Source organism: Ylistrum balloti, unplaced genomic scaffold (genome assembly GCF_031769215.1).
Source record: "Ylistrum balloti isolate Yb309-2 unplaced genomic scaffold, AGI_CSIRO_Ybal_v1 Utg370274, whole genome shotgun sequence".
Taxonomy (NCBI): domain Eukaryota; kingdom Metazoa; phylum Mollusca; class Bivalvia; order Pectinida; family Pectinidae; genus Ylistrum; species Ylistrum balloti.
The window spans coordinates 29329-45306 of NW_026782212.1; the positions used below are offsets into that span (position 1 = coordinate 29329).

The following is a 15978-nucleotide window of genomic DNA, read 5'->3' on the forward strand; positions in this document are numbered from 1 at the left end:
ATGATCGACTTCTCCCATCAATATATATACAATATAGTACAATAACAATAGTCACATGGTGACATCTACAGTATTAAAGTAAGAGACAAAAAAACGGATTAAATAGCCACTTTGGTTATTACATTGATACAACAGGGAGAGAGAGGGGGGAGGGGAGAGAGAGAGAGAGAGGGGGGGGGGGGGGGGAGAGAGAGAGAGAGAGATAAACCTTTTATTAAAACTGTGTTAACATAGAATTATGACATGTATTTGGATTAAAGGCAACATTACATGTTTAACTTTCCCGATATGCTGGTGTCAAATGTCATGATTTTATTTAATTGTATGTATATGACCATGGTAAAACGGCAGTAATTGCTGTCATTTGGAATCGTTATACTAATACATTCACAAATTAGTCCTAATTTCTTCTTTAAGAATTTCGACTCAAGGATTAGTCGGATTTGAGTTCTAAGTACTGTAACACAATAGTAACAAGTAGATATATCTCTATGTACCAGGTCGTCTAGAATGTTACGACTACGTTTGCCGACATTGACATAAACACCATCAGTATATATTTCATAAAAACCTCAACACCAGAAAGATGATCTCTCTTGATAAGCAATCTCTAATCTGGGAAGGGCGTTGATGTCAGACCAGTTTTGTTCTATATTGATCGCTGAAACGGTGGAATTAACGTATTCATTTTCATGGTACTGACACCAATACTAGTGATATGCGGAATGAATGTAGTGGTTTGAAATAAAAGTAGATTTAAATAGCACAGTGCATGTTTATACTAGGAACTACAATGCAATGGTTATTTACGTGAAAGAAAACTTATCGCTACTCTCTGAACATGCGTATTACTGACAGGAAGTGGTGACAGCAATGATCGAACACTGCCTCTAACATGTTGTAAAAATGTTACTGGTTTACTTCAAATCAATGATCGTGTTACTTTTCTTGTCCGATATACAATACCCCATCTGTCCTCAACACTAAATTTCTGACGGCAGACAAAATAGATTATTCAAATGTGACAATCAACCTTCAAATTCCCAAATAATTAGACGACGTTGAAATTCTACTGACATTTACGTGGAAAGGAAATATCATTTTTTTTCGACGTCCATGACACTTTCATTACAGCGACTGATCCTCTCAGGTTACAAAACGAACGTTCTCCTACCAGCGAGACAGGAGAACCGTATTGATTTACGCCCCTAACTAGCCTACCAATGTCTAACAAGACAGTATATTAATATAAATTGACAAGACTATCCCTAAAATAGACGTCACCATTGAAATAGAGCACGCACATTAAAGAGCACGCCGGTGACAAAGACAATAGGATTTTTGAAAAAAGGGAAAAAAAACCCATGATTTTAATGAGGTAGATGACGTTTCATATGCAAGGTGCCTTCAATACATTTATGACGGAAAACCTTATACAAATTGCAACGTTTTCAAAAAACCAAAAATAAAAAACGAACGGTTGAAATGTAGCATATACATTCCTGTTTTCTAATCATCAGTAAGCATGACAACAAACAGTCCATATCGGTGCTCGATGTACAAACAGATTATAAACTATCATTTACTTTTCTCAACAGATTTACTTTCATTCTCACGTTTAAAAAAAGGTTATGCTTGTCATGTAGTTTCTTATAAGTCTAAACTTGAAGAAGATCATTTCAAAATAATCTGTTTCATATGATAAGGTTGTACGTTTCATAATAATCATTGTTTATGTATTGTTTTCAAATTTCCCGTTAAATTGTTTATCTAAAATATGTCAAGCCATTCACATTAAAGATCTTTATTAACATGGGACAATAACCACTGTAGTTCTATAATGTTCTAGTTTTGTTTAAATATCAAACACAAAGGATCTCTGGAAGTTGTTGTTCTTACGTGCGACTGGTAACATTGTTCTGTAATAAAAGGTGGGATTAGTTAAACATCTAGGATATCTCTGAGATATCAACCTTTCTTACGAAACAATTCTGTTTTATTTTACACAGATAAAGGCGTCGCAAGTCTCCTTCACGCGAGAGTTTCCCTCGACTCTACAGTTACGCTGAAATCCAAGCTTCTCTATGTGTTGCTCCATGATATGCATTCGCCTGACTTTGGGAGATATAATAAAGCTGGTGATGGGGGGCTGGTAAGTCGGGGGAGAAGGGTAGTGGGTATTAGGTTATAACTATTATCTCTACATATACACCCCATGTTACATGCCAAGGATAGAATTTCTAGTAGTATGGTTATTCTTTATCCTCTTTACTGATTTTCCCCTTGACTCATTCTAATTGGTTTACCATGGGAGTAGAACGCACAAAACGCCCCTCTATCACAGCTTTAGAAGAGCATATGAGATTCTGGAACTTACAATCTTTCTGAAATTCAATACTCTTTGTCGTCATGTTTGGATGTAAAATCAGAAAAAAAAAATATGATAGGCTGTTTGTGGGCTTCCTGTGTTTGTACGCGGATGGATTTTCTCTGGCTCTTTCATTATGGCGATGCATGTGGTAAAAATTAAACCTACAGCTGCAGATGAAATTTCACCATTTCCCCTAATGCCGTGGATATCAGTTTACGCGGGGCACGCAGTGCGCGAGCTTTACATCTCCATATTATTCCTGGGGCAGGTACCATACGCACACGCGATAGATAGTTCTAAACATAGAACACCACAGGAAGTGAGTGGCGAGTCTCGCGGAGTAATCGTTCATGCTGGTGAAAAGTGACTTTCTGCTATAAAATTAAACACAACTACGCCAATATTTTCCCAGAATATTTTTTTGTTAAAATATAACAGTAAGTAAACATGTTTTATACATTTGCTATTGACCAGCAATCGGTTTACGTCACGGAAACATTACCGTATCACTGCAAGTAATTTTACACGCAGTCATCTCCAGTCTAATATCACCCTTCAGAGATAACAACTACTCCTGGAATGTGATACATTAATGTATGACTGATTTGAGGATAGGATATTTCATAACCTGAATTCGAAATTCGCTTCATCAGACTCCGACAAAATGACGAGTTTAACACGATAAGGCAGTAGGAAATATCACCATAGCTTATAATTATTGAATAAAAACCAATAGAACAGATTGGTGGTAAAAATTGCCAAATAGTCAAATTTTACTGCCATAACGTAAGGCAAATCTGTAACTGTGTATGCAGTAGAGCTGATCAGCCATTATGTTATTTACTACAAAAACAATGTTGTATATTGATTATCGATTTTAACCCATGCATATTTTGCAATTATGTGTGTGACGCATTGTTATTTACGCGGAGGTACTTACTTAGTCTAGAGAAATCACTTCGCCCGGAGAGGCTGTCCTCATCGTCGTCACTAAGGATACTGTCGTCGTCTCGACTGCCGCCGTCCGTCGGCGAGCACACGTCGTCAATGCTCGTGTAGCGCTCTAGGTTTAGATGTTCTGTGTCTGCGCTGTTTACTTTGTCATAACCATACCAACCAAGTAGCTCATTCATAGTATTCTCCGCATAATCCTGTAACATACAGAAACCATTGATATTTTATCACATAATCCGCCTAATTAATATTTTTGTGTATGTATCATTGGTATAATTTACCCTGAAGCGTTTTTCACTGACTGCAACAGTCAGAAATCGATTGTGATGTCATATAATAAACAATGTTACGCAAGGCATTAAAAATGGCGCTACAAAATGGTTGCCTCAGCTCTCTACATTTTCAATTTAAATTTTGTTAAAGTCTCGCAAAATTAAAAATTTCTTCGAATAGTTTTTTTTTTTTTTTTTTTATAAAATCTCGTCTGGAAAGAAACCTCATTCAAGATCCTAAATATATTCATAGTAATGCGTTGTCATCCGTTACATGATATAATACCAGACCACTAACAGTTAAACAATAACGCTGTGACACAATCTGTTACACAGAAGTGGCAGATATTGCCAAATCAACATGCACGAGACATACTAAAATCACTGTGCGTCCTTAAATGAAAACAGATATCTTATTATCCCCTTACGTCATCAATGTCAGTGCTGTTTGCATGTATGTGGTTTTTTTCAAACAATGTATTAATTACCTTCTTAGTATTAGTCATATTTAATCCTTTTTCGATCCGTTAGATATAAACCATGTAGACGTATGTACCCTGTTCAAAATTTTAACCAAATGCGTATAAACTAGGACCATTATAATTCTAAGGTCTGATATATATTATCTCTTTTGTTCCCCAAACGGACAAGGAAACACCGACAAACAAAATTATAAATAAAACCTGTTGTAACATTAACAGAGGGAATGTTTACACGGGTGTCGTTGAAAAGTACCTGAAGAATAAAACCACATGTTACAGAGGTTAAGTGTCTTTCACTTCAACTGTGAAATTCCCTATCAAATTCCAGATCAATGGAAGCTATTTCACCATCACAAATAAGAAGCCATGTTTATTAATCAGGTCTCGATGATAATCGTTATATGGAAAACAAGCCTTTTAATATCGAAAGACGTGCGACCTGTAAACACACAATAGGTCAGCAGAAATAGTATTACCAAGAAACAGAATATTCAAAATAAAAAATATAATAAATCATGATTAGCATATTGCTTCAAATTGCTGCTGGTTTTTATTTATTGATGTATTCTAACGGTTTACCTCGATACCTGAATACGGCCATACAGAGATAGCAGACAAAGTAATATCAGTACCAAAATACTACTTTGGAAACCACAGGATTAAAATAAACAATATTTCCAGATGTAGGAGAGTCTTTTGTAGACTTTATACGCTAGTGGATATGTGTGTTAAAAATAATTTTAAAAAAATCTTAGTATTTAAGAACAAGTCATCAATATTTCAAGAGTGAAAAATGAAGTATTTGGCAAGGGCTGTGTTAAAGATAGAAAGGCGCGTAATTTGAAAAAAAAATAAGCATTGACAATATCGAACATGGCTACAATACTGTCCTTACAAGAGATCTTTTAGAGAAGATCAACTGAGCGAAACTCAGTATTAATGAGATACGGTCATGTGGTTTTATCTGCTTTACCTTGTAAAACCATTCAATGCAACGTTTGGTGCAACGAAAAAGTGGTTGGGACATTAGAATATATCACATGACAATACCTTTGGCCTGTGGATTAAATATCAAATAGCTTGTTAGTTCTTATGTCGTATTTTCTCTCCTAAATTCCAAAGGAAATCTATATAAAAATTATGAAAATCACGGTACATAACTTGAAACTTTCTTGATGTATAGGAAGAATTCGGAAAACGAATTAACAATAATCTGTGGTGATAAGTACCTGCTATCTAATAACCGGGGCACCCTGAAGCGTGTTGTCATGTTAGCTCTGTATTTGTTGCATATCATGAATGTTGCATCTCAACATTTTTTGATGCACGACAGGCATGAAAGTCGATAATGTAACTATCTCTGGGAAACCTCCAACAAACTAAGCCATGGAAAGAAAAGCAAGCTTTAAACAATCTTTTCAGGGTGGATGTATTTCGTCTTTAGTACTCAAGTGTCATGGCTATTCTTAATCCGTCATTGTCGGCCATAAATTATCTTTCATGTTGAACATGTATTTATAAAAGAACATTACATATAGGCATTAAGACAATACCTACCAAGACAACATTAAGTTGAAAAAAAAATCATTTTGGCGACGGTGCCCACCGCTGTCTCTTTCTTTACACTGACATTGAGTTAGGGAAGTGAAACCTAAGATTAGTCATAACACGATACATATGATACCCATATAGATGTACGACCCGAATCCCGACTCCAATTACAAAATGACGTCATCAATGAGGTACCATTACATTATCCAATAACATCAATATAGGCAACAGGTAACACTTCGTCTAAATACATTTTTCGCCTTCTCGAGGTCTCAGAAAACAGAACAAGAATTTTCGTAATTAATAGCTGTCAACAGCTGAAATTAATGACGTTTTGAAGAAAAAAGTCATGGTAATTGGTAAACATTATGTGGTCGTGGAGACCATGAGTGGTCAGTACTTACGCGCTTAATCGTCACATCCACTGGTCAATCTACAATTTAACTCGTTGGACGAATGAGGAATGCATCAATGTAGCAGGTATAATACACGCAGAACAAGACGCTCATATAATATACAACACCCGGAGTCTGTGTACATGTGTACACGGTTAGCCGAGCTCAACCGCAGCGTCCTTTATGGTCCACACTCTCTCGTTTCTCCATTTAATAAACGATGAAAGAAAACCTTGCAAGATAATACTTAGGGTATGTCTTGTTTTGGTTGTGTTTGAAAGAGGAGAAGCATCATTTTCTTCTTATTAGAACGCAGGTGTGTCGTACTTACAAGCTTAACAACGGCCTTAAGCCTCTCGTATTAGTGAAACAATATGAACGGTACTCAATGTTAACCCACTTAACATAAGTCACAGAGAACAATGCTAAATTTATTGTTTTATCATATATATAAAAGTACTGCATTATTTTCTTTTAATGAGGTATCAAGCTAACATAACTTAGCACGTGAGATATACCAGGTGAGAAAAGACAGGTGCTGCCCACAACACCTTTCTTCTCGACGTTAACACACCTTGAAAACTCTACATGGTGTGAAAATGGAATTGTAAGAACTTGACTACTTAACTGGATGTAATATGACACAAGACTTGGAAGGTGACGGACGGAAAGAATGACACTGAAATTAATATGGAAACATATATGTCCTTATCGCCACACGGTTATAAAGAGTAGGATTTCAAAAAACACTTTGACAAATAAATTTACATATATATCCATGTCCTTGTGATTGACAGTTGTCATAAAAATGAAATGTTAGTCTGTTGTGTATCCTAATTGGGAATATGTTTACACACAAATAAACATTAACTATTTGGCCTTTGTCTACCTTACTAACAACGGGTGTCTAGCGGATGCTTCAATCTAAACTTTCGTTTCTTAGGTATAACAGAGCCATATATGGTACAGGCCACTGGTATAACAGAGCCATATATGGTACAGGCCACAGGTATAACAGAGCCATATATGGTACAGGCCACTGGTATAACAGAGCCATATCTGGTACAGGCCACTGGTATAACAGAGCCATATATGGTACAGGCCACTGGTATAACAGAGCCATATATGGTACAGGCCACTGGTATAACAGAGCCATATCTGGTACAGGCCACTGGTATAACAGAGCCATATATGGTACAGGCCACTGGTATAACAGAGCCATATATGGTACAGGCCACTGGTATAACAGAGCCATATATGGTACAGGCCACTGGTATAACAGAGCCATATCTGGTACAGGCCACTGGTATAACAGAGCCATATCTGGTACAGGCCACTGGTATAACAGAGCCATATATGGTACAGGCCACTGGTATAACAGAGCCATATCTGGTACAGGCCACTGGTATAACAGAGCCATATATGGTACAGGCCACTGGTATAACAGAGCCATATCTGGTACAGGCCACTGGTATAACAGAGCCATATATGGTACAGGCCACTGGTATAATGATATATCAGAGCCATACATGGTACAAGCCACTGGTATAATAGAGCCATATATAGTAGAGTCCACTGGTATATCAGAGCCATACAAGGTGCATGCCACAGGTATAACAGAGCCATATATGGTACAGGCCACAGGTATAACAGAGCCATATATGGTATAGGCCACTGGTATAAATGAACCATATATGGTACAAGCCACAGGTATAACAGAACCATATATGGTACAGGCCACTGGTATAACAGAGCCATATATGGTACAGGCCACTGGTATAACAGAACCATATATCGTATAGACCACTGGTATAACAGAACCATATATGGTACAGGCCACAGGTATAACAGAGTCATATATGGTGCAGGTCACTGGTATAACAGAACCATATATGGTACATGCAATAGGTATAACAGAACCATATATGGTACAGGCCACAGTATTAATATACATGCCACAGGTATACCAGAGCCATACATGGTGCATGCCACAGGTATAACAGAATCATATATGGTACATGCCACTGGTATAACAGAACCATATATGGTACAGGCCACAGGTATAACAGAACCATATATGGTACAGGCCACAGGTATAACAGAACCATATATGGTACAGGCCACTGGTATAACAGAACCATATATGGCACTGGCCACAGGCATAACAGAACCATATATGGTACAAGCAACAGATATAACAGAACCAAATATGGTACAGGCCACAGGTATAAATGTACATGTCACAGGTATAACAGAGCCATATATGGTACAGGCCACAGGTATAAATGTACATGCCACAGGTATAACATAGCCATATATGGTACAAGCCACATGTATAACAGAGTCATATATAGTACAAGCCATAGGTTTAACAGAGCCTTGTATTGTACAGGCCACTGTGCTGTTTGTTTTATCATATGTGTTATTTGCGTTCAGTGTGTATCACAATGTCTGCCCTCTTCAATTTACAGTTATTTTTAATACTTTTATAACGACCGATATCATCCGAACATCCATATGATACATAAAGCAAATGAATCCCAATAACTCGCCAGCACGCGATGTTCATCTGAATTGGTAAAAAAAATAGACACAAACAAGTACTCTTACCAAAACATGCCTGTTGAAATAAGCTCATCGATAGCATTTTGTCATAAATATCGAAATAAATTGAACTAAAATGTAAATAAATTTATAGTATCTTTATCCAATAATAATATTATGTGTCCTCCACAGTAACGCGGTCACATGTTACTAGAGGTATATCATGTTTCAAGATGTACATCCGGTGCGCCTCTACTGACATGATGCGAATTGGGACAAAAGTACACGTGTTTCTAATAATTACTTTACATGATAAAATAAAGAGAAGTGAACTGTCAGCTATAATGATATAACACAAGGGACAGCAGAAATCAAATATACAACTCCGAGACAATATAACTCAAATAGAGTAACTTACTAGAACACCAGGCCGTATCTGGACAACAGACAGACAGCTCAAAGTGACATCACAACTCAAATAGAGTAACTTGCTATCATACCAGGCCGTATCTGGACAACAGACAGACAGCTCAAAGTGACATCACAACTCAAACATAGTAACTTACTATCACACCAGGCCGTATCTGGACAACAGACAGACAGCTCAAAGTGACATCACAACTCAAACATAGCAACTTGCTATCACACCAGGCCGTATCTGCACAACAGACAGACAGCTCAAAGTTACATCACAACTCAAATATTGTAACTTACAAACACATCAGGCCGTATTTGGACAACAACTCAAAAATAGCAGCTCATAGACATCGGTCGAAAGTGTAAAGCGTATGCAGAAACATGGTTGATTTTACCTGGCTAATCAGGTTTCCTTACACTACAGGACCTCTTGAGGTCTTCAATCCTAACCAATAGGAATGAATCGTGTAAGTTTGTGTCACAATATTAGAGTTGTTGAAGAAGAGGACTTATAGTGTATCGACTCAAGATCATAAAAGGTTATCCAGTCCTGGACAAGGTTTAAGCTGTCAGTGTGAAAACAGTGATCGACCTAGTGCGGAATATAAGGAAATGGAGACTCATACAAAAGTACAACAAGAATAAGACCAAGCGTTCCGGAGGCTAGGCGTCTTCTAATTAATCGGCGACATCCGCCATGTAAACCTTGGTCATTCCATGTAAGTAAATATCATACTTCGAAAGTGAGAACAGTGGGAAAATGAGCAGTAATTGAGAGTTTAAAAAACGCGTTCAAACGAAATATATATATTGAAGCGAAGAGATTCCCTTAGACCTACTATGCATAAGATAAGAAATTCTTGAATTTATGAGAAAATCATTAATGTCGACACTTACAGAACTATCTGAAGCTCTGTGGATAATTTTGGGAGAGATAGGTTCTGTGACTTTGAGATTGTGATATGACTCGCGAAATGGACACTTGGATATGACAGTAATACTATAGTCGTATAATTTGACTGTTGTCGTGACTAAAACCAGACTTCGTCATTGGTTTTCATAGGCCTCTCCCTTCTCGAAATACAAGCTGTCCGCCCAGTCCGGATAGAGTTTCCGTGATTCCCGTGTAAGCTATTAAAACACTTCGATCAACTTTTAGGCTTCCGAACAAACAGAAGGATTCGGTGCATCGTATTTCATGAAAATATTGCGTTTCATGTTTCCTGTGAGATCGAGTTCTAATTGCATACCGGTAAAGGTCTGCAACTATATCTGATATCCCCGCGGTGTCATATGTCACGTGCATTGACGTCACGCTGTACAGAGTCCGGATCATCTTTCAACTTTTAGAAACACCTGCATCTCTTCCTCTTCGTTCAAGATGGCTTCTTTGAGTGACGATGTCTTCGGCGCTTGGTTTATTTTTAAACATATGTACCAATCGTTACACTGATTTATCAGACAGAATAGCAACGAATGATGTTACAGACAAATGTTGTATATAGCATAATATTCGCTATACAAGGTTAGCTGATAAGGTTACATAACACATATACACATTTATAATTCAGGAAAAATATCTGCATGTTAAAAATATCAAGTTTTGATTACAGTAAATTCGATATAATTTAAATTATGATATCAGACTAGTATTGTCTGGTGTGGAATGTTGACGTGAATACCGGCATGTAATACGTTCATGAATATGCATTAAACACCTACAGACAATAAATATCGTTGGTTATTTAACAGATTGTCTTATCACTAAGATGATTTATTAATCAGCAATACTCTTATGTGTTGATGTTTCCTTGTGTCACTGAACGTTTATGTGAAGGATAATTAGTAGTAAGTACAATATATTTAACAGAAAAGTGCACCTGGTACATAGTGTTTGTCCTGTCTTTAGTGGTTCCTGATAACGGCACTAGCAATAGAAATAGCTCAGAGAGGTGTCTCTTCAAGCTAGAAATGGTTTTCAGAAAAGGGAGCTCAACATGTAGAATTTCAGAAGCAATTAATAGATAAGTTATGTTTTGATACTGAGTTTCCACGAATTATGAAGAATTCTAATTTTATCATTTTTCTCTGATAACACTTTTTCTTGTTTCGGTGCAGATTCATGTACTTGATCATGCGAAACAGTTCGTAGTCATGAAAACGCAAGATTTTGCACGTTCACCTTACAGATGAATGTGACGTGAGGTAATCCTCGATGAGCTCTGAGCGAGAGGTAGCATGATGCAATCTTCTTTGGCGTTGTGTATCTACTTGAAATGAGTGGTGACTTTGGAGGTGAGCGTTCAACGTATAACCAGGACGCAAGGACATGCCTAGTTGTTTTAGACGCGAGGACGTGCACGTCCGCTAAAATTTTAGGCGAGGATCATACCTAGGGAATTTGTGTTATCTGGACTGTCGTGACGTTAACGGTTTTACACCGTTGTAGGTAACTTAAATCTCTTTGTTTATCTAGAAATCGGGATTCAATCTCTCAGGTAGACTGTCAACATTGCCTTTCACTCAACAAACATAATTAAAGCCTATAGTAACTGGATAGGCCAACTGTCAAGCGTACACATTAGACAGGTCATATGATATCTCTGGTTTCTACTCCAGCCCGACAAAGGTGTGAGCTGAACGCGGAATCAGTCATCAAGACTGTGTCAGACAGGCGAACACCTATCACAAAGTTAATAGAGATGTATAGGGCCATACCTTTTGTTCAGTGCCGATTGTTAATTGTAAAGAAAAATTAATTTGTTCTGTTTAACTTACCTACACATTGTATCTAACTATCAAATGCTTTGATTTATAGGTCGCCATATTTAATCACAAATTCATACGTACTGCTGAGCTTCAAGGCAGAGTTGGTATTGATTAAATTCCCAAGGAAATGCGTTTAACTTCAAAATCATTTCGTATTGGTTACATTACTTTAAATACACAATTTAAGAAGCTAAGAGACATTAATCATTGGAAACTAAATGTCACTGATTGATGAATTATTTATAAACAATATGCCAGTTAATTACTTCTAAATCCCATTATCTTTAATAACATTCAAGAAATGATATTTGGAGCCGGGTGATCTGCAATCTTTTTGAATTATTGAATGTCTTCAGTGCAGTCTTTCCCGGTAATAGCGCTATTTTAGAACCTGTTGTGTGTTGGTTTACATTGCTGAATCTAAATAAATCAATGGTCCAACAGAAAGGCTAAGACATACAGCTCTGAATCGGTTCAGTTTGAAAAAATAACTATCAAAGAAGCCTACTTCAGAGAGATTTATCGATCTTAAGCTGCCCTACACATTGCACACTCGGGTCGTCAAGAACATCACCATGATTGAAAACCGCCGTTTCGTATCTAAAATGAGAACTTTTGCGGTGATGAAAGATGGCCGTTTAATTCTTTCTTCCCAATTTCAAGAAGATGTGATTTTATTGAACAGGAGATATCCGACTGAAAAGCACGTGCGTCTATAATGCGTTAAACTGACTTTTGTTCTAGATGTATTGGTGCACGTGTACAAGTCATATACAGAAATTGAACCTAACAATGAAAAATGGAATCACAACACAATGCCATGAAATCGACATATATGTATAACTACACATGAGGTGATCCACAAGGCCACATTATCATTCTATATATGTATGTTTTAGAAAGTGTCGATTAAGGATAAAGACTGAAACTTACTGTTCAGACTGCATAATCCTAAGAGGCGACTAAATTTCGGTTCTTTTTTCATAGGTTTCTTAACCAATGTCATTTAGATACGACCATGAGCGGCATTGTGCGACAATGTCCAGGTTATGACGGTCCATTTTGATGGCCCTAAACAAGTGGTCCCATCATCCGTGAACATCATCGCTGTTTCAAGGATGTCTATACCAAATAACCTTGCCCCTAACCCTACACATAACCGTTTCATGTCAAAAAGGATAGATATCCAAAACACCTAACCACACAGGAAGTCATTTCCTGTCACCTAGAACAGATATCCCATGCACCTTTACACACAGAAAGTCATTTCTTGTCACCTTAAATAGATATCCCAAACACCTAACCACACAGGAACGTATTTCCTGTCACATACAATAGATATCCCAAACACCTAACCACACAGGAACGCATTTCCTGTCACATACAATAGATATCCCAAACACCTAACCACACAGGAAGTCATTTCCTGTCACCTAGAACAGATATGCCATGCTCCTTTACACACAGAAAGTCATTTCCTGTCACCTGCAATAGATATCCCAAACACCTAACCACACATAAAGTCATTTCCTGTCACCTAGAACAGATATCCTATGCATCTTTACACACAGAAAGTCATTTCATGTCACCTTAAATAGATATCCCAAACACCTAACCACACAGGAACTCATTTCCTGTCACCTAGAACAGATATCCCATGCTCCTTTACACACAGAAAGTCATTTCCTGTCACATACAATAGCTATCCCAAACACCTAACCACACATAAAGTCATTTCCTGTCACCTTAAATAGATATCCCAAACACCTAACCACACAGGAAGTCATTTCCTGTCACCTAGAACAGATATGCCATGCTCCTTTACACACAGAAAGTCATTTCCTGTCACCTGCAATAGCTATCCCAAACACCTAACCACACAGGAAGTCATTTCCTGTCACCTAACCACACAGGAAGTCATTTCCTGTCACCTAGAACAGATATCCCAAGCACCTAACCACACAGGAAGTCATTTCCTGTCACCTTAAATAGATATCCCAAACACCTAACCACACAGGAAGTCATTTCCTGTCACATACAATAGATATCCCAAACACCTAACCACACAGGAAGTCATTTCCTGTCACATACAATAGCTATCCCAAACACCTAACCACACAGGAAGTCATTTCCTGTCACCTAGAACAATTATCCCAAGCACCTAACCACACAGGAAGTCATTTCCTGTCACCTTAAATAGATATCCCAAACACCTAACCACACAGGAAGTCATTTCCTGTCACCTTAAATAGATATCCCAAACACCTAACCACACAGGAAGTCATTTCCTGTCACCTTAAATAGATATCCCAAACACCTAACCACACAGGAAGTCATTTCCTGTCACCTAGAACAGATATCCAAGCACCTAACCACACAGGAAGTCATTCCCTGTCACCTTAAATAGATATCCCAAACACCTAACCACACAGGAACGCATTTCCTGTCACATACAATAGATATCCCAAGCACCTAACCGCACAGGAAGTCATTTCCTGTCACATACAATAGATATCCCAAGCACCTAACCGCACAGGAAGTCATTTCCTGTCACATACAATAGATATCCCAAGCACCTAACCACACAGGAAGTCATTTCCTGTCACCTAGAATAAATATCCCCAGCACCTAGCCTCACAAAATAAGTCCTTGCAGTAAGAGAGGAATATGCCTTAAACAATACCAAACAAATATGTGTGACACCAAATTCAATCTTCTATCGTTCTCGCTTCTCGAAAGCATGCGATATTTTCTTCTTACCGACGCAGAGAGGTGTAACGTTATTGTAGAGAATAAGGTTGCAACAGAGAGGCGACCGGAGTGTGGAAGATATGGTTGATAAGAGTAAAGACCATTATAAATATGATGTCTACGAAAACTTAAAGTCAAGGCAAATGGCATTCGACCCTGCCATGTTAATACAAATGACCAGCCGATCCTTCCCCTCATCCATGAAAGTAGCGGAGAAAGCGACAAGTCCCAACTGATGGACTTGTGTAAGTCAAATGACAACTAGGGTCCATAGTTGGTTTTATTTTTTATGAATTTCGGAACGTGGATTTCGAAAGTAAAGGAGTGCCGGTGATAACGCTAGAAAATGAAATGAAAGAATAAAGAATAGATCAAACTTGCTGTGAGTTCCCTCATATATCGCGTATGTATACTGTGTCTTCTTGTACGACCACATGTGTTGCTTCTGAAGGTCACAATCATCGCCTTGTACAACAACAGTTTAAACCAGTATCGTGGTATCACTACCTTTTTTCTAGAATTTGATGCAGGCAGCCACACATGGCATATAATTAAAAAGTATAATGTATCTGATTGCTGTTTTTCAATGTTGAGAAATGTTCTACTAATATGTAATACCTGGTGTCATACACGGTGTTGACCCCGCCGGCGGAAGATGCTAATAACACATGACAAGTGAGTGTGCAGCACGTGCAGTTATGTCGATTTAAAAAGACAGTATTACCGTTCTTTGAGAAAGAAGTACTTTATATAAGTCTCCTTTATCTAAGATACCATGTACCATAGGTCGAAAATTGCGATGCGATCTAATCTTATATCGTTATATCACTATTGATTAAATCCTATTCAGAAATGAGTTTCTGTTTTAATATTGATCAAATACTGCTGTTCCTATTCTACACTTAAATTTACCAACATGTTATATGGAATATTTAGCAGATAGTTCGATAATCCCCATAAAGTATTTTGGTGTGGAAAAGCAGGAATTAAAGGTTTGTTTGATAGTGTCGCTATCTCTTTATTGGAGTACAGTTGTTGTGAGTTCAAAAGTCGCTCTATTAAAATTATAATGCTGTAAGTTCTTTGCTTTCCTGAGAGAAAAAGACGGTAACGTACATTCAGTCTATCAAAGCTACAATTTTTTTTAATGCACGTGAAGTTATTGCGACGCCCATTATAATATTCTGTAACATTTTATCGGCCATATTGCTGAGTAAGGTATAGTTCATATTTCAATAATGAATTAATTGTGTTATGTAAGTATAATAACATTGTCATCCATTATATATGGTGCCTTCATATGAAGTAGTTATCTACCTAAATATAGATATTATACCAAGCTGAGTGTTATGACAATATAGTGATGAAAACGAGCCGACAAGCGACCTTGTTTCTGTTGAGTGAATCTAATACAATACAGGTTTAACAACGTGGGTTTTGTCCGATGTTGGTTGAGTAGTGTCGGATAACTC

The 15978-nt window shown here is 37.5% G+C and overlaps 1 protein-coding gene across 1 annotated transcript in view; it reads right to left on the reverse strand.

Moving 5' to 3' along the window:
• LOC132552719 (sine oculis-binding protein homolog) overlaps positions 1-15978 on the reverse strand; it is a 38244-nt gene that overhangs the window by 13042 nt on the left and 9224 nt on the right. Inside the window, exon 2 of the mRNA XM_060216912.1 lies at positions 3312-3522. Within this exon, the coding sequence (XP_060072895.1) occupies positions 3312-3522 (211 nt within the window). The remainder of the gene's footprint in view (positions 1-3311; positions 3523-15978) is intronic.